Raw genomic sequence first — 20,337 nt, 5'->3', positions numbered from 1 at the left:
GAGACCGGCTCAAGGAATGGGGTGTGGCCAATTTCAATCCTGGCACTAGCCACCATGCACTGTGGGAAAATTTGCAGTTAATCAGGAAGAGGCTTTAGAAGGAGCAAGTTCCCTTCCAAGCCATGGACCATCTTGACTTGGAAGTATGTTGCCATTCCTTCAATGTCACTGGGTCAAAAATCCTGGAACTCCTTCCCTAACAGCACTGTGGGTGTACTTACTCTCTAAGGACCGCAGTGATTTAAGAAGGTAGCTCAGCACCACCTCCCCAAGGACCACTAGAGATTGACAATAAATGCTGGCCCAGCCAGCAATGCCCACATCCCATGAATGAATGAAGAAAAAGCTAATAGACTCAATTGACTAGATGGCAGATGGGCCACCTGACCCCTAATCCATAAAACAACCATGGTATTACACCCAATTCCCTTTCCCTCAACCACCTGGCAACCTGCCACTGGTAGAATGTACAATTCTGCCCAAAGACAGGACAGCAAAAGCCTCTGCGCTACGAATTGGTAAGTTTCCAACCTTCAGCTCTTGCCAGACAACATTTAAGCCATCTTGTTTTGGCAAATGGTTTGTGTACAGCCTCTGGGATTGAAGGTGGTATTTGGCGATGATGAAAAAAAAAAGGGTGATTATGAATCAGTTGCACCCACCCCTTAGTCCACAACCCCGGTTATACACCACCAGCTGAATTTCCTTTCCAGTAAGGACAAAAGACAGAAAGAGTTGATGGGAATCGGGGTAGTAATTAGGTATTGCAGAATTCTACTCTCGCCCAGAGACAGGTTGGCAAGTGGAAGGCAAGGGAAGGGATGTGTCAAATTGGGCATAATGACATGGTTATCATTCCCACCTGCTCAATTAAACCCCTGCTAGTGCACACACTGAGGGCAAGTGTTTGGGCCAGTTGAGGCCCTGAGGTAGACATAGAGGGGTTCTCATGTTTGCAACCGGATCCTTGGATGTATGAGGATACATAGCCAGCAAGACAAAAATACCCTTGAGTACCTGACTAGGGACACTTTTGAGACCATTGTTTATAGACTGAAGGGAGACTTAAATTAATTATTCATCACAAATGACACCAAATGCAGAATTAAACAGGCTGGAGAATATCTGGGAATCTATTTTGTTTTTGGTGTCCTTATTTGTTCACTTTCTTTCTATTTCCAGCATGTGTGGGTTAGTAAGTTCTATTGGTTACTAAGTCTCCCTGAGGCCAAGGGGACTAAGCCTTACAGGAAAGAAGCAGAATTTCTTTGAGGTAAAATTTAACTAGATAGTATTTTGGAAGTCAGCAATGAAGCATCAAAACATTACCAATGTCAAATCCAGCCCTGTAACCTTGATAATTCAGGTACCCTGGGAGTGCTGCGCTGTTGGAGCTGCTGTCTTTTGAGTGACACATCAAAGTGAAGGCCCGTCTGCCCTTCCAGATGCGTGTCAAAGATCCCACGGCACTAAGTGACGATTTGCAGGGGATTTCTCTTCGGTGTCATGGACAACATGTATCCCTCATCCAAAATCAGTGAAAGAGATTTTCAGGTCATTATCCTAGTGCTGTTTGTTGCAGCTGACTGTGTGGCCACATTTCCTAAAAAAGTACATCTTTTCCTGTAAAGTTCATGGAAGGGTGTCTTGACAGCATGAGAGACAGTATAAAAATGCAAGTTCTTTCTGTGTTTTACAGAGATTATTGGAAACTGGGGCTCATTCTAGCTTAGAAGAATGAGCGGAGGCCTTATTGAAACATGTAAGATTCTTGGGGTAGATATGGAGAGGTTGTTTCCCCTTTTGGGAAACCAGAGGGCATAATCTCAGAGTAAAGGAGTCATCCGTTTAAGACAAAGATGAAGAGGAATTTCTTCTCTCAGAGGGTAGTGAACCTGTGGAATTCTTTACCGGAGAGGGTGGTTGAGGCTGGGCCATTATGTATATTCATGGGTGACGTCAGATTTTTAACTAGTAAGGGGATTAATGATTATAAAGGTAAGGCAGGAAGTGGAGTTGAGGATTTTTAGATCAGCCATGATCTCACTGAATGGCACGGCAGATTTGATAGGCCAAATGACCTGCTTCTGCTCCGATGTCTTATAGATGGAGAAATATTTCCATTTGATTGAACAATTGTTTCAGTTTGGGTCTGTGTGTGAGGGTATATCCACAACTTGTATGTGAGCTTACGTATACATGTGCGTTCCTGCCTATGTGCGCATGAGTGCTATGGGTTTGTGCGGGTATGAGTGCAGAATCATTTGCATATGTGGTTTAGGTTTTGGAAGTTAATTTTAATTTGCATTGTCTGATTGGAAAAGAAGGTCGGGCAAGTTGTAAACTGGGAGCTCATGGAGGATCACAAAGTTTAAGCCTACCTCCATGGATGCATTTGTAAGAGTGTTGGTTTGAATTTAGGATTTAAAGTCAAGTAGCACAGCATGACAGAGCAGGAACAAGTGTGACTAATTGGATAGTGCTTCGAAAAAGCCAAAGGGCTCAATAGCTGCCTTCTGCGCTATGCAATTCCATGTATAAATAAGACAGCATTCTGGTGGGAGAGTTACACAGCCTGACATGAGGGAACTGCAGTAAGATCTGAAGTGAATTACTCAATAACACAGGATGTTAGAAGAGGTCGCTGGCCCAGACAACAGCAGAGAGCTGGAATGAGATCAGTTGCAATATATTCCCGTAACATGAAGTGGAGGGGAGAGGAGAGGGCAGGGAGAGGGAAGGAGGGGGGGGCTACTGAGAGGAATTAATGATCCCAACAGTATGAGGAGCTGAATTAATTTCAGTTAAAGAGGTCCAAAGGGATTGTGTAATTGTAAACCTTCTATTGTGTGATAATTCTATTCCCTATATTTCATCCGTGGCTGGTGTCCTTAGATGTTGAGGATATTCATTCTTTGTAAAGGGGAAATGAACTATACATGAAAGAATGATTTATATTAATAGAGCCCCATTCACCACCTCATCCCAAAACTACTTTAGAACCAAAAAAGTACTTTGGAAGTGTAGTCACTGTTATAATTCCATGAGAATAATATTCGAGTGTGATACATTCCATACTTTGTGTTATCTGTGACTTTCTGTTCATTAAGGGGATGTAGACATCACTGGCTGGGCCAGCTTTCATTGCATTTCCCTAATTAAACACTGCTGCTTTGTGCATTGGTGATGAAGGGTGTGAATGATAAAGGTGATGAATGCGGTGTCAATCAGGCAGGCTGTTTTGCCCTGGATGGTGTCGAACTTCTTGAGTATTGTTCGAACTGCCTTGATCCGGGCTAGTGGGGAATAATCCATTACTTTCCTCTATCCATTTTTTTCCTGAAGAAGAGTCCCAACCCGAAATGTCAATTTTCGTACTCCTCTGATGCTGCCTGGCCTGCTGTGTTCCTCCAGGTCCACATTGTGTTATCTCTGACTCCAGCATTGGCAATTCTTACTATCTCTGACTCTCCTCACTTGTGTCTTGTATGTAGTGAACAGGCTTTAGGAACTTAGGAGGTACGTGACTTGTTGCAGGATTCTTAGCCTCTGACCTATTCTTGTAACCACCGTATTTATACGGTTAGTCAAGTTCAGTTTCTGGTTAACAGATGTTGGTAGCGGGGGATTCAGTGTTGGTAATGCCATTGAATGTAGAGGGGCACTGGTTAGATTCTCTCTTATTGGAGATGGTCATTGCTTGGCATTTGTATGGCACGAATGTTACTTGCTGTTTATCAGACTGTTGTCCAGGTCTTGCTGATAATGACATGGACTGCTTCAGTATCTAAGGAGACATGACTGGTGCTGAATATTATGCAATCATCAGTGAACATCCCCACTTTGATCTTATGATGGAGGGAAGTTATTGACGAAGCAGCTGAAGATGGCTGGGCCAACGACACTAGCTTGACCAACTCCTGCAGAGATGTCCTGGAGCTGGTTTGACTGACTTCCAACAAAGACAACCATCTTCCTATGTGTTAGGTATGACTTCAACCTGCGGAGTATTTTCTCTGATTCCCTTTGATTACAGTTTTGCTAACACTTCTTGATGTCGCACTCAGTTGTATGCTCACTCTCAACTCCTCTCTGGTGTCCTGCTCTTTTGTTCATGTTTGGACCATGGCTGTAATAAGGTCAGGAATAATGTAGTCTTGATGGAAACCAAACAGAGCATCAGTGAGGAAGTTATTCCTTTACAAGTGCCACTGTTTGTACCTCCTTCCATCATTTTACTGATGATTGAGAGTAGCCTGATTATGTAGTGATTGTAACAAGGTCAGCTAGATGGACCTCTTAGAATATGGGTTCCCTGATTGGGGCTGTTAATCTGGTCCAATCAGGAATCCCTGGCTGACAGATATAAACAGGAGTACTAGAGGTTCTGTTCATTCTGAGAGCTGGCTCTGAGGAAGCTGGACCAGTGTCAAGTAATATGCAAATATAAATAAAACGTGACTGGCCTCTGTAGAGTTATTTCAGATTAGGCAGTAATTGACTAGGTTGAAATTTGTCCTGCTTTTTACGCATGGGACATGCCTGAGCAATTTCCACATTGTCATGCAGGTTTTGGTGTCATAAACACATTCTAACACATCCAAAATTCTGCGTTACCCCTTGGTTTAAAAGATTTTAAGTTATTGTGGGTCTAGCACACTGCTGACTCTAGCCACCATCAGTTCTGAGGAAGGGTCACTGGACCTGAAACGTTAACTCTGATTTCTCTCCAAAAATGCTGCCAGATCTGCTGAGATTTTCCAGCAATTTCTGTTTTTGTTTCTAATGCATTGCACCCTCTGTTATCCTGGATCTAACATACTACAAACTCTGTTATCCTGGCTCTAACACATTCCTTACTCTGTGTTATCCCAGTTCTGATTTTGGGGTACCTCCCTGCCATGATTTGTAATGTGATGTTGCTGTTGTAGAACATAGGCTCCCCTCATTCAGACTCCACCTACCATATTAACAAATGCTGACAGGAATACCAGGGAGATGGTAAACACCCCAACAATGGTGCTGTTCAACTTCGACTGGACGATCTTCTTTGACAGATGTTGCAGAGGGCGACGAAAGAGCTGGGGGCAAAAGAAGGATCAAGAATTCAATTACTTAAAGCCTAAAGTTTACAATAAAAGCTCAGAACCTTGTTTGCTACAGTTACAGAATCAACAATTTGAAATCCATTTCACGGCAGCAAAGTCCTTTCCTGACCCATGCAACCTGGTACCTGGGGAATTTCACCTTATCTGACATTCCCCACATATTCCTTGTGGAATACTCTCTCGCCTTCTGATACAATCAGCATCTTCCCTGAGGAATTCCACCTCAATGCACTCATGTCTGAAGAATGGTCACTGGACCCAAGCCGTTAACTGTTTTCTCTCCACAGATGCTGCCAGACCAGCTGAACTTTTCCAGCAATTTCTGTTTTCCTTCAACGCATTCAGTGTTTAAATGGAGTTTAGATACAGATCAGCTACCAGTTAACTGAATGACAAAGTAAGTTCAAGAGGCTGAATGGCTTCTACTATTTAGTGTATGTATTGTTATATATTAAATCTAGGAATCAAAGTAATGAATGAGTGTTTCAGTAAGGAACAATTTCACAGCTGCAGCTGGACAATGAGACAGAACCAGTTTGAACTGGCCTGGCACTGCATGAGAGATGTTTTTCCCTGGCGATCAGTCTGCAGAATAAACAAGATAGAGTTCTAATTACTTGAAGCTTAAACGTTGATATTCAAACTTCACAGAACTCATATCAACATATCAGCTTCCTTTTGTTTCTAAGCTATTTCTCTCCCAATTAAAGAAGTTACCTTAAAGATGATCCTGTAAACTATTTTTAATCCATTCCCCTCGACCTGACATTTCCAACCATGCCTGAGATGGTAGAATTAGCAAAATAGGAAAAGTTTACACTGAACTGAATATTCATAATAAACATAAAGATTGAGCGAGGTTATGTGATAGGGATGTTACGGGATAGGGCAGAAGAAGCTGAGTCTGGGTGGCTTGCTCTTCAGAAAATCACTGTAGACTTGATGAGCTGAATGGCCTCTTTCTGCACTGTAGGGATTCTATGATTCTGCTCCACGAGAGGCTTCTATTTTGCTTGAGCTCACTTTAGGACACCTTTGTTACAATTGCCCCAGTCAAACTACCCATCTGCTACTCTCCCCTGAGTGGTTTGTACTTCATCATCTGAGCGCTTCTAATCAGAAGCGAGAGCTCCTTGAGGCTTGCCTCCCCAACTCACTAGCTAATTGAAAAGTTATAAGACTACCTTCAACATTAATTTCCTTTACCATTGATGCACAGTAGTAGTAGTGTGTACCGTCTATAAGATGCACTCCTACATCTCACCAAGGCTCCTTCAACAGCACTTCCAAACCCATGACCTCCAAGAAGGACAAGTGCAGTAGATGCTTGGGAGCATGACTGCCTACACGTTCTCCACCAAGCTTCACACCAGCCAGACTTTATATATATCATCGTTGTAATGAGAGCTGTGTGATTTGTTTAATATAGATACATAATATCATTTTTAGAGTTTAGATTTCAAACTAGTGCCATATGGGTGCTGATTGCTTTGGTGAAAGAATTAAACAAAAGAAACAAGGTCAGAGAGCTCTTCCAGTCCATGACCTAATCTAATATGTGTCAGATAGCAGGTGATTGCAAGCCTCCTCGAGTGTTAATGGGAGATTGTTTTTTATACTGGGGGCTTACAACAGGCTAAAATATTGGAAGGTATGAGCTTCCTTTTGGTTCAGGATAACCAAGGAATGATTTTAGCTTAGAAAAGCACAGAAATTAAAAGCTTTTTGGTACAGTTTTGGAGTAGACCTGATAGGATCAGAGTCAAGAGGATGAGAGTCAAATATAGTTTCTCTCCTAGATAGGAGTATTGTACATTTCAGGGAGAGCTCAGTAACCTTGATATAAATGTTTAGCCTCTGAAAGTTCCAGACGAGGAAAGGTTGCTTATAAATAGGCAGATTATTAAAAGATTGAGAATATCTGAGCTTTCCATGTTATACGTACACATTGAAACATCTTCACAGTTCACAGGACAGAAGTAGGGTTTGGCAGTTAAGTCAAAGCTGAAGACTTGGTATAGAAGGATAATTTCCCTGGAAGTGAAATTGGGTACATTGATGATATTGGTGAATAGATTAGACTTTATCTTGTATGTTTTAAGTTTAGTCAAACTGTGTTCTATATTTAGATGGCTTTGCTTATTTTATTTTTCCCTTTGTATGTCATAAACCTCTGTTTTATTATTAGAGAAATCTGTAGCCTTGTCCGCATGTGTTTCTGCGAATGACCACAGTGTTAAACTGAAAAAGATCTAAGTAGATTTCATTTTGGGATCTGACTTGTCCAGTAGTAGCATGAGCTGGGATCGTAACGCTGTTTTGTCAGTATCGCTGGATCAAAATCCTGATATCCCTTCCTAACAGCACTGTGGGTGTCATGACACACCAAGGACTACAGTGGTTGAAAAAGGCAGCTCACCACTATCTTCTGAAGGAAAACTAAGGATTTGCAAAAAATGCTGACCCAAGCAGTAATGCCCTTGAACAAATTCTTAAAAATGAGTGTAAATAAAACAAGTCACTGATTTAATTGTGCACAATGACAATTCCAACAGCAAAAGGCACTATGTATAGTAATAGATACAGACTGGAAATGGGCTGGGATGGATCAACTCTAATGTAATTCACTGCAGGTGCGGAAAACTATCTAAAGGATAAACAAAACCAAATATTGGCTTTAAACCACAATTTAAAGTTTAAAAAGTTAACTGGAGATGGAAGGAGGTTTGGAAGAAATTCCCATAAAAGCAGTCAAACATTGATTCAATTCTTTAACTCATCACTGGCAAAAATTAGACCTGCTTACAAAATTCTCGCAGCACCTGATGGGGCAAAGGACAGGCTGGAATTATCATTCATACAACAATAGCTTCTATTTCATGTAATCACAAGTCTCAAGACATTAGAGTGAAAAATTCATTTTGGAACCAGATTGAGGAGATATTAGGGTGAATGATTCAAAGCATGGCCAAGGAAATGAGGGAAAAAGCGAGGTAGTAGAGTAAAGAGAGGTCTAATAATCCTTAATGCGAAGACCTTAAACTCAACAATTTAAGGTCTTCACATTTGGAGGCATGGCTGCCAACGGTGGAGCAATTAAAATTAGGGATATTCAAAAGGCCAATATTAGTGGAATGTGGATATCTCAGAGGGAGCTGGAGCAAATGGTCACAGTTTTAGAATAAGGGGTAGCAACTTAAAACACAGATGAGGAGATTTACTTCTCTCCGTGTCGTAAATCTGTGGAATTCACCAACCCAGAGTGTGGTGGATGATGAGACATTGAATAAATTAAGGAAAAGATAGATAGAATTTTAATGAGCAAGGAGTTGAAGTGTTAGGGAGAGCAGGCAGAAAGTAAAACTGAAACCAAGATGAGATCACCTATGATCGTATTAAATGGTAGAGCAGGGGACTACATTGTTTACTCCTGCTCCTACTTTTATATTCTTATGAAATAATAGTGACAGGGAGAGACGGGGTGATCAAAGGATTTGAAAGCAATGATGAGAGTTTTAAAAATGGAGGCATTGCTTAATTGAGATCCAGGGTAAGTCAGCAAGCCAAGTCTTGAAAAAACTCAAGTTGATGGAGGATGTAAGATTGTGGGCTGTTCAGGAATTTGCTCGCCTGGTGAAAACATGTTATCCAATCCCCAGTCTATACTCACTTTCCACATAGTCCAGCAATTTTCTCCCCTTCAAGTAGTCATTTAATTCCCTTCAGGAGATTACTATTGCATCTGTTTCCTACATCATTTTTGGCATTGCTTTATAACAAGTGTCAAAAAAAGTTTCCTGTGCTCAATGGGATAATCAAAAACTTGTTTGAAAGAAGGTTAAAAATTTATTTTTTATCATAATTGAGAAATGATAACATGAAGCTGTTCAGCATTATTTATAAACAGTACACTGTTAAAAATTCAAAGGTTTTCATGCAGTATGTGTAGATTTGGAAGATTTGCTAACGTCCACCAAGCACAACAAGTACAATTACATTGGACAGTTCCTGGACCTTTGGCTGCATGATCTCCTGACTCAGTCCCTCCACAGAAAGCGGCCCTTTGGCCCATCACATCTATGTTGGTCATCGAGCATCTATCTACACATATTACTCCACCCAGGTTCAGCATTTGGTTTGTCACTTTGCATGTTATGGCATTTCAAGTATTAACCTAAATAGTTTTTAAATTTATGATGGGTCCCTTCTCTATCACTCTTTCAGACAGTGAGTTCCAGATGCCCAACATTCTCTGAACGTTCAATTCTTTATTAATTCCCCTCTAAATCACCCCCTCAGCTTAAATCTATGCTACCTGTTTATTAACCTCTCTACTAAGGGGAAATGTTCCTTCCTATCTATCATATCTATACTCCTCATAATTTCGTACACCTCAAATCACATGCCCCTCTGCTTTCTCTACTCTAAGAAAAGCCATCCCAGCCTATCTTGTCTCTCTTCACGTAACCTTTTCACTTATATCCGCCTCTCTGATATCTATACCTACATCCTTCTATAAAAGGTAAAATCACCTCAGTCGTAGCAGACTATAGGGCTGCTCACTCATTAAATAGAGATGACTGGTGGTGAGTTTAACCAAAGGGTCTCTATACCTCAGGCAAGGGTTGAGGTTGAGAAGACAGGACCTTAATGTTAACCTCAACCAGTGCCGGAATTGAATCCGTGCTGTTATTATCACTCTGCATTGCAAACCAGCTGTCCTGCAAACTGAACTAACCAGCCCCAATCCTTCTCCTCAGTGAATACAGATGCAAAGTTTTCATTTAAAACCTCTTATGTCTCCTGGCTATACTCACAGATTGCCACTTTGGTCCCTAATGTGCCCTATTCTTTCTCTGGTTATCCGCTTGCCTCTTCTAAATACCTTTGGATTTTCATTTATTTTATCTGCCGGTGTTTCTTCATATCCCCTCTTTGCTCTCCTAATTTTTAAAAAATTAACCCTCTGCTCCTTCTATACTTCTCCAGGGCTATTTGGTTTTGAGCTGTCAGTATCGAATTTAAGCTTCCTTTTTCCCTTATCCAATCCTATACATTCCTCATCATCCAGAGGTCCCTAGACTTGTTTGTCCCACCCTTCACCTTTATGGGAACATGTTGGCTCTGCAAATTCACCATTACCCTTTGAATCTCTTCGACTGCTCTGATGTAGATGTTTCGGCTCCCAGTCCACTTTGGCTAGATTCTGTCCTACGTTATTAAAATCAACCTTGCCTAGTTCAGAACTTTTATTTTTGGTCCATATTTATCCTTATCTGTAATTAGCTTAGATCGTACTAAGTTATGGTCACCATCACAAAATGTTCCCCCACTACCACCTCTACCATTCGCTTAGCTTCATGCCCTAAAATTAGGTCCGGCACCACACCCACTCTTTGTAGGACTTTCCATATGCTGGTTTAAAAAGCTCTCCTGGATATATTTTAAAATTTCCGCCCCCTCTACGCCTTTCACTCTTTGTCCATCCGAGGTAATATTGGGAAAGTTGAAGTCCCCTATTATTATCCTATTAGTTTTATACCTCTGAAATTTACTTATGTATCTATCTTCTAACATTCCTTGACTGTTTGGAGGTCTCTTGTAATTTCCCAACAATGTCACTGCCCTCTTTTTTTCTTTTTGATATTTGCCAATATGACCTTAATTGAGGAACCATCTAAGATAACATCCCTCCTTAGTGCAGTAATTGATTCCTTGATCGATATTTCAATGGCACCTCCTCTTTTATATCCCTCACCCCTGTCTCACATGAAGAATTTATAGCCCCGAATATTGAGCTTCCAGTCCTGTCTCTCCCTCAACTATATGTCGGTGATAGCAATGACATCATATCCCCATATATTAATCATCTGCCTCACTTGCAATACTCCTTGAATTAAAATAAATGCCATCAATTTGCTGAGCTCCCTTTTCTCTTATGTAAGCCCCAATCCTCCGGACAATACATTCGCATCTCTTTCTCTCTTTCCTCATTTAAGACCTAGTTCTTTGCCCAAGTTTTTTGGGCAACTTTGCTGATTTCACTTTGGGTGGCTCAAAGTCAGACTTTGCTTCCTAATTCTTCTGTTAAATGCTTTGACACCTGTTACCAATAAATTAAACCCAAGTTGTTGTTTCAGGTCCTGAGGTCAGTAAGATCTTTTCTTATTTCCTTTGAACTGTTAGGGAGCGAGGGTGAGGCAGGGTGGTGGTGCGGTCTTTATAGAGTGAAAGGAAAGAACTTTCAGCAACACAGAACATGGAAAAGTATAGCAGAGAACAGGTCCTTCGGCCGTCCATGTCTGCGTCAACCACGCCATTATAAACTAGTCCAACCTGTCTGTAAGTGGTCTGTATCCCTCTATTCCTTGCCTGTTCATATGTCTGTCTAAATGCCTTGTATTTAGGATGATGCTGCTTGGCCTGCTGTGTTCATCCAGCTATACACCTTGTTATCTCAGATTTTCCAGCATCTGCAGTTCCTACTATCTCTCCTTGTAGCTAATACTTTCTAACCCAGGCAACATCCTGGTTGGCAACATCCTCTTTGGCATCCTCTCCAAAGCCTCTGCATTCTTCATATACTGTGGCAACCAGAACTGCACACAAAACTCCAAATGTGGCCTAACTAAAATTTTATACAACTGCTACTTTTATTATTCATTCATGTTGCTGGCTAGGCAGCATTTATTACCCATCCCTAATTGCCCAGAGGGCAGTTAAGAGTCAACTACATTGCTGTGGGTCTGGAGCACATGTAGGCCAGACTAGGTAAGGATGGCAGTTTCCTTCCCTAAAGGACATTAATGAACTAGATGGGTTTTTCCCTGACAATCGATTTATGGTCATCATGAATCTTAATTCCAGATATTTATTGAATTCAAATTCCACCATCTGCCATGGCGGGATTCAAACCCAGGTCCCCAGAACATTATCTGGGTCTCTGGATAACAGTCCAGTGATATTACCGATAGGCCATCACCTCCCCAGTGCCCTGACCAATGAAGGCAAGCATGCTGCATGCCTTCTTTACCTTCTTATCTACTTGTGCTGCTGCTTTCAGGGACTTGCACCCCAAGATCCCTCCATATATCAATATTCCTAAGGGTCCTGCCATTTACTGTATATTTTCTTCTTGCATCTGACCTCACAAAATGCATCACCCCACATTTGTCTGGATTAAACTCCATCTACCTATTCTCTGCCCAACTTTCCAACCAATCAATATCTTGCTGCATCCTTTAATAGCCTTCCTTACTGTCCACAACTCCACCGATTTTCGTATCATCTGCAAACTTGCCGATCAGACCAAGTGGCTTTAATATAGCAGAGGCCACCTTCTCTCTGCTGAAAAGCAAATGCCTGTTTGCTGCTCTTATTTTAGCCCCAGTCTATCTGATGACTCATACTGCAGTCAGTCTTTATGTAAGCTTTATTACTAATTCAGAGTAAATTCTTTTACAAACCACAGGCAGTTCCTAAATATGTAACAGAATATGACGGTACAGATTGTATATTTTTAATCACTGTTGCATAACACAAGGTACCCACTTGATTATCATTAACTTAGAAGCAATTTTAATGAATTAGATTAGAAATTTTGTGCATCTATGTTAGCTATTTCCTCTGTCTTGTCTAATCGGTGAAAAATAGAGATTACGTGGTGGTAACTGCACAAGAAATAGCTTGAAATTGCCTTTAATTAAAAGGATTGATAGAATTCAAAATAGAGGAATCAAAAGAGGGTTCCTGTGTTGCAGTAGTAATGTCCTTACTTTGGAGCCAGGAGGCCAAGGTTCAAGTCCTACACAGTCCAGAGGTATGTCATAACATCTCTGAACAGGTTGACTGGAAAGTATCTACAGGAGTCCAAAGGTACATCTCCCTACTTTTTTCCAATTCATTCACTGTATGTGGATGTCGCTACCCAGGCTAGCAATTACTGCCCACTCTAATTTCCCTTGAATTGAGTGGCTTATTAGGCTAGTTCAGAGGGCAGTTGAGAGTCAAGTTCAGACCAGATATGAACAGCAGTTAGTGAGCCAGATAGTGTTTTTTTTTAACAATTGACACATGTTACATGGTCACCATTAGGCTAGTTTTTCATTCCAGATTTATTACATTCACATCTCACCATTTGCCATGGTGAGATTGGAACCCATGTCCCCAAATCATACACCTGGGGTGCTAGATTACAAATCCAGTGATGTTACCACTACACTATCTCCTCCTCCCTCAACTTGGAAACTTAAAATGCCAGACATGTGCATACAAAGACCTTGGAGTTACATGATTGGACTGAGCATCACAGAGATGTTCAGATTTCAAATCCCACCATGGAAGACAGCCGTTCCTGGACTAGCTTCAGCAAACTGTAATAAAACAAAGAACTACAGATGCTAGAAAACTGAAACAAAAACAGAAATTTCTGGAGAAACTCAGCAGGTCTGGCAGCTTCTGTAGAGGGAAAACAGAGTTAATGTTAGGGTCACTGGACTTGAAATGTTCATTTTGTTTTCTCTTCATCAATGCTGCCAGACCTGCTCAGTTCCTCCAACAAATTACTATTTTTATTTGAGTAAACTGAACATGGGTTGCCATTAGAAACCCCAAATCCGGTAGACTGAAGATGGAATTTATGCGATCAAGACTAAATAAAGAAAAATATGCATTTCTGTAGCACTTCCATAACCTCAGCATGCCCTAAAACACTTCACTGCCAGTGAAGCACTTCTGAAGTGTAGCTACTTGTAACAGAAAACGTGGTAGCCAATTTGTGCACAGAAAGCTCCCAAAAAATGAAAGAAATAAATTACCACATAACTTGTTTGTAATTGATGTTTTTTGAAGGTTTTAATCTCAGTTGGGGAACTTCTTGGGGAGAGATGTTCTGCTCTTTTTTTTGAAATAATGCCAAAGTATCTTTTTTGCCACGTAGGAGACCAGATGTAACTTCAGTTAAACGCCCCATCTGAAAGCCATACCTCCGTCAATACATAGGAGGGTTAGGATTATAGTCATCCTCAGTTCCTCTGGGTTAAAGAAGGAGAGTTTTGCAAGGTTACAACCAGCCTTCAGCTGAGATACTCCTAGTTTGTCACCTCTGTCTTAAGCTACAGCTTGGAACAGGAGTTCAACAAGAGCCTCTTGTCCAAACTCATGGAAGAAAGCAGGAAGGCTGAATAAAGAATTTTATTGTAGAGAAACATGACTTCAATCTTTCTTTTCTTGGGCGTATGCATCAACTACTAAGCAAGAGCCTGGGTCTAAATGTAACTCTCAAGATGTATGGGGGTGGCAGGCAGAAAGTCTTCAAAATCTTTGGAAGGATTCCATCATGAGGTTGACCAATCAGACCCAATAAATAGAACTGAAGAACAGTGAGATGTATTGTGTCATATGTCACAGTTGGGATCTCAGTGAGCCTTTAAAAGACATGCTCATGATATCATCATTGCATCACAGCATGTGACCTGTGGGGAAGAGGTCTCATACTCCATTTTATCAGAGATACTTGAAGCACGATACTCTGTAGAAGCATGCTGCTCTGTTGCAATCTAATAGCTTACTATTACCTCAGTCACTTATGTGCCTAAGAAATGCAATGTTTGCACATAATTGCTAGCTGTTTTAAATGTCTGTCAGATTTTGCAATGCTATGATGTCCACAGCCAGTTCCTTATGTTACGGGAGATAAAATAAGCATCACTGCATCAGGTAAAATGCCCTGCTGGAGGCAAAATCACACCAGCTGATTCTCTCTCTCACTTACTACTGATACATTCACTAGTAAACTTCCCTTTCTCTGTAATCCCATCCAACCCCACTATGCTCTGTGCTCCTCAATTCTGGACTCTTGTACATCTCCTCTTTTAATCACTCCACCTTTAGTGGCCATCTTTTCAGCTGCCTGGGCTCCAAGCTCTGGAAGTTTCTTTCTCTCTCTGTCTCTCCTCCTTTAAAATGATACCCAAAAACTACTTCTTTGACCCAGCTTTTGGTCTTCTAGATAAATAACTCCTTATGTGCTCCTTGGTATCAAGATAAAGCGATGGAGTTTCTTTTAAAAATCACATGGAGTGAGTAATGCAAACAACTCGGGGTACGATGGACAATGGTGCAGTTGTAACTGGACTAATAATCCACAGGCCCAGCTCTGGAGATATAACTTCAAATCTAACTAGGCAGCTTTAATGAATTAAATCTGGAACTGAAAGCTTTCAGCATTTGTTGTAAAAATGTATCTGTTGTCTTCAGTTAGACTGGTCTACTCATGATTACATACCAAAGCAATGTAGTCTGAAGAAGGGTCACTTGACTTGAAATGTTTCTCTCTACAGAGATACTGCAAGACCTGCTGAGACTGTGCAGAAATTTCTGTTTTCGCTTTAGATTTCCAGCCTTTGTTTCATTTTTGTTCACATAACTAATGAAATAGTCAAGCAAGCCAATCCATTCGTAGGCAATTAGAGGTGGGCAACAAATGTTGGGCTTGCCAACAACGCCCACATCCCATGAAAGAACAAAGAAACACTTGCAACAAGCCAAGCTTCAAGGTCACTCACTAGATAACTTTCAATGACCTTTACTCCTATATATGCTAAAGCTCCAGAAATTGGATTTAAATTACACAGTGGTGAAAGAAAATAAACTGAAAAACAAAATAACTAAAGGAAGAAGAAGAAAAACAAAATCAGGACCAAGCACACAAACAAAAACTTGCAGTTCATTAAAGGTCAGACACACACAAGAAAATGCTCAACTTTCTGGTCCTCAACCTTGTGAAATTCTTATATTGATAGGTCACAGGTCTGAAATGTTAACTGTATGTTTCTTTCTCCACCTACTCGTGTATGGGGTGAGGGTGTTACTGGCAAAGCCAGCATTTATAGTCCATCCCTAATTGCCTTTGAGGTCTCTAACATTCACAGGATTTTGCCCTTGATATCAGATTGTACTCCGCACAATCCAGTATTTCACGATTAATGTAGTTGTTAATTTGGGGCAAATGGTAAATCAGCCTGTTCTGCAAGAACAGTAAACAACCAAAATGCAATGAGACCGGAATAGGCCAGCAATCAAACTGGACTAGGGAGAAACACATCAATCACTGACTGGATACGGAGCTATTGATTTAGTAACATTAACAGGGACAGATTGTGCTGCTATGTTGGAAGAAAGCTAGAGATATTTGCTAGGTGCTGATCCCCTGACAATGCTTTTATGAAGCCCAGAGTTCCTCAGGCTCCAGTGTGTGACTGCTAATTTCCTCTCACACGTTTGTTTAAATTTGTCACTTTTTTCGGATTCAATTATACTGAGGATGAGTAATGAAGCAAACATTACTTCCATGTGTTTAGATGGTATCAGGTGATTGAAACACAACTGACTTTTAAGTGAAAAAAAGTCCAAAGCTAGAACTGCCTCTATTAACCCAATGATTCCTAAATGTTTTTCATTGAAGGTTTCTTTTCAAATGTGATGGAAGGTGTGTGATCTATTTATATTAACATAACTCTTTCTAAGAGCTTAATTTTAAACTAGTTGTATATAGGTCTTGGTCTCTTTTTGTGAAGGTCCTTAAAAATCAACCAGGTCTGACTTTCTAGAACTATGATTTTAAACCAATTTGTGCCACCTGGAGTTTTAATCAAAGCTTCTTTACACTGTAGGGGTTTATAAACGTACAGAGAACAAATATTAAGCCACTAGCCTAGCAGACTCTAGGACAAGCAATTTAAAAAAAATTGAAGGACTTTGGGCAGTTCAAAGGTTACCTGAATGGAGTCAGAAACAAGTACAGATTCTTCTAGACAAGGAGAACGTTTGGAGCAATGAAGGAAACAAGTTACCTCAGTGAAAGAGTATTGTTTGTGAAACTCCAGACAATGAGTGTTTGAATAGAAATCTGTTTCAGTTATTCAAAGCTGAGGAAGTCCAAAATTACAGTTATGAGGGTTTTCAAGGGAAAGGGCTTCACATCACAGGATTGGAACTGACAGGAAGCCAGTAAATTAAACCTACATATTTGATAGTGAGGAATATTGCTCTGGATTTCGATTAACTGTAAAGGATAAGGATGTTAGGAGTTGATGGGACTTTGATTTATCATGTGTTCTGAAATCTTTCGAACTGTGTTGTATTTAGATACCCTATAGCTTGGTTTGGTTTATTTCTGTAGTGATTGGAACCAGGTGGTTCTCATTGAGTATGAGATCCTTGATTAGGGTTGTTAATCTAGGCCAATGAGGAAAGCCCTGGCCAACTAATATAACCAGGTGATTTAGAATCTCCTCAGTTTAAGGTACTGACTCTGAGCTAGCTGGCCTTAGCCAGTGAACTGTGCACAAGTAAATAAAGGATGACTTGGTGATGGGATACCAGCCCCTGTGCAGTTATTTCAATTTCATTTTTATTTCTTTTGTGTGTAATCAACATCTTGGAGGGCCAGGTTAATGAACATGGCAGGACTGGAGGTCTAAACTGTATTTATTTTAATGTAAGGAGTATAACAAGTAAGGCAGATGAGCTTAGAGCTTGGATTAGTACATGGAACTACAATGTTGTAACTATTATAGAAACTTGGTTGAGAAGAAACTGGTAGGTCAATGTTCCAGGGTTTAGAAGTTTCCGGCATGACAGGAATGTAAAAAAGGTGGGGGAGTTGCATTACTGATTAAGGAGTACTTGACAGATGCACTAAGAGAGGATATTTTGGAGAGCTCATCCAGTGAGGTCACATGAGTAGAACACAGGAACAATAAAGGTGCAATCATAGTGATAGTGTTATATTGTTGGCCTCCCAACAGCCAGTGGGAGATATATAGGCAGATCATGAAAAGGTGAAACAAATAACGTTGTTTTAGTGGGTGATTTTAACTTCCCCAATATTGACTGAGGCTCACTTACTACCAGGGGCTTAGATGGGTCAGAATTCGTTAGGTCCATCCAGGAGGGCTTCTTGAAACAATGTAAAGATAGTTCAGCCAGGGAAGAGGCTGTACTAAACCTTGCATTGGGAATGAGCCTGGCCAAATGATTAAGGTTTCAGTAAGTGAGTACTTTGGGAACAGTGACCATAATTCTATAAGTTTTGAGACAGTTATGGATAAGGATAAGATTGGTTCTCGGGTGAAACTGCTAAATTAGAAGAAGGCTAATTAACCCAGTATTGGGCAGGAACTGGAGAAAATAGATTGCGGGTGACTGTTTGAGGGTAAATCCACATCTGACACAGAGTTTTTTAAAAGCCAATTGATTAGAGTTCAGGACCAGCATGATGCTGTCAGAATGAAAGAGAAGGATGGCAAGATTCAGGAACCTTGGATGACAAGAAATATTGAAAGTTTAAGCAAAAAGAAAAGGAAGCCTGTGTAAGGTTTAGGAAACTAAAATCAGACAAGGCACTTGAGGAATGTAAAGAAAGCAGAAAAGAACTTAAGCAAGGAATTAGGGCTAAAAGTAGGGTTATGGAGAACAAGCACCTGAAGTCAGCAGGAAATGTCTCCTGCTGCCAGTAAATCATGCAGTCGTGACCAGGGCACCTCCATATTATTTTGCAAATCCCTGGGAAGTCTCTACAGACTGCAGTTTGAGAACCACAGCAGTGACCTCTGCTCTTCCCCTAATTAGCAATATAAAGAAAGGTTAGAGAAGGATCTATAAGATGGTTTCATAAAAGAGAAGAGTAAGAATGGAGAGCTGGAGAGGTCTGGGGAGGGAGTTCCACAGAGACTGTACAATCCTACCACTGAAGAAACTGTAAGCATTTGATTGTGATGAATATGGTCTCATTGATCACATCACTGGCTAGGCCAGATGAAAATGACAGTTTCCTTCCCTAAAAACCAGATGGGTTTTTTCAACAATCAATTCATCGTCATCATTAGACTCTTAATTCTAGATTTTTATTGAATTCAAAATCCAGTGTCTGCTTTGGCACAATTTGAAACCAGGTCCCTGGAACATTACCTGGATCTCTGGAATAACAATCCAGTGATAATGCCACTAGGCTGTTGCCTCCCCCTAAATGCATATAATGCCTAAGGTGGGGCAAAGTGTGCTTGGCAGGAGTATATGGCTAGGATATATGAAAGAAAAAAGGACTTGCATTTATATAGCACCTGTTCATAATAGGCGAACACAGTAAATATATGAAACATGGCAATAATTTACGCACAGCAAGCTCTCACAAACAGCAATGAGACAAAAATAGAAATTGTTGGAAAAGCTCAGTAGGTCTGGCAGAATCTGTGTAGAGAAATCAGAGTTAGCGTTTCAGGTTGAGTGACCCTTCCTCAGCAATGAGATCATGACTAGATAAATAGCTGGTTGAGAATAAAACCTTGGCAAAGAATTCCACAGGCTCACCACTCTTAGTGAAGAAATTTCTCCTAATCTCATTCCTAAATGGCCTATCCTGTATCCTTACACTGCGACCCCTGATTCTGGACTCCCTGGTCATCAGGAACATCCTTCCTGAGCTTAACCTGTCCAGTCCTGTAAGAATTTTATAGGTTTTCATGAGATCATCCCTTATTCTTCTAAACCCCAGTGAATATAGTCCTAACTAATCCATAGTAGGGAGGCACTGGTCTAGTGGTATTATCACTGGACTAGTGGTATTATCACTGGACTGTTAATCCAGAGACTTGGGTAATGTTCTGGGAAACCCAGGTTTGAAACCCACCATGGCAGATGGTGGAATTTGAATTCAATAAATATCTAGAATTAAGAGTTTATTGTTTGAAAAACCCATCTAGTTTCCTTTAGGCAAGGAAACTGTCATCCTTACCTGGTCTGGCCTACATGTGACTCTAGATCCATAGCAATGCGGTTGACTCTCAACTGCCCTCTAACCAATTAGGGATGCGCAATATATGCTGGCCTGGCCAGCGACGCTGTCATCCCAAGAATAAATTTTTAAAAAGTCTCTTTTCAGTCAGTCCTGCCATCCCAGGAATCGGTTGGTAAACTTTGGTGCACTCCTTATATAGTCAGAACATCGTTCCTCAGATAAGGTTGAATGGTCTGCTCCTGTTCTCATGTTCATATCAAACACTTACCCCAACGGACAGGAGCTGTAGAGGCAAGAGATGATGCAGGGTGGGGAATTCCAAGCGTTCTTAGTTGCTCACCTTGACACAGCAGTAAATGGTGGAAACGAACAGTACACTTGCCAGGACCAAAAGGCAGGACAGGTAGAAACCCAGCATCAACATAGAACTGT

The 20,337-nt window shown here is 40.8% G+C and overlaps 1 protein-coding gene across 1 annotated transcript in view; it reads right to left on the bottom strand.

Annotated features, from left to right (window-relative positions):
- Positions 1-4,949: 4,949 nt before the first annotated feature.
- Positions 4,950-20,337, bottom strand: part of LOC109934822 (adenylate cyclase type 5-like) — a 102,989-nt gene continuing 87,601 nt past the window's right edge. Inside the window, exons 10-11 of the mRNA XM_048599265.1 lie at positions 20,246-20,333; positions 4,950-5,081 (exon numbers count right to left, since the gene is read on the bottom strand). Coding sequence (XP_048455222.1) covers positions 4,950-5,081; positions 20,246-20,333 — 220 coding nt within the window. The remainder of the gene's footprint in view (positions 5,082-20,245; positions 20,334-20,337) is intronic.

The sequence above is a fragment of the Rhincodon typus genome, chromosome 7 (assembly GCF_021869965.1).
Source record: "Rhincodon typus isolate 14 chromosome 7, sRhiTyp1.1, whole genome shotgun sequence".
In the NCBI taxonomy this organism is placed as follows: Eukaryota; Metazoa; Chordata; class Chondrichthyes; order Orectolobiformes; family Rhincodontidae; genus Rhincodon; species Rhincodon typus.
Note: the sequence above shows the minus strand (reverse complement) of the source record. Positions and strands in the feature narration are given on the sequence as shown.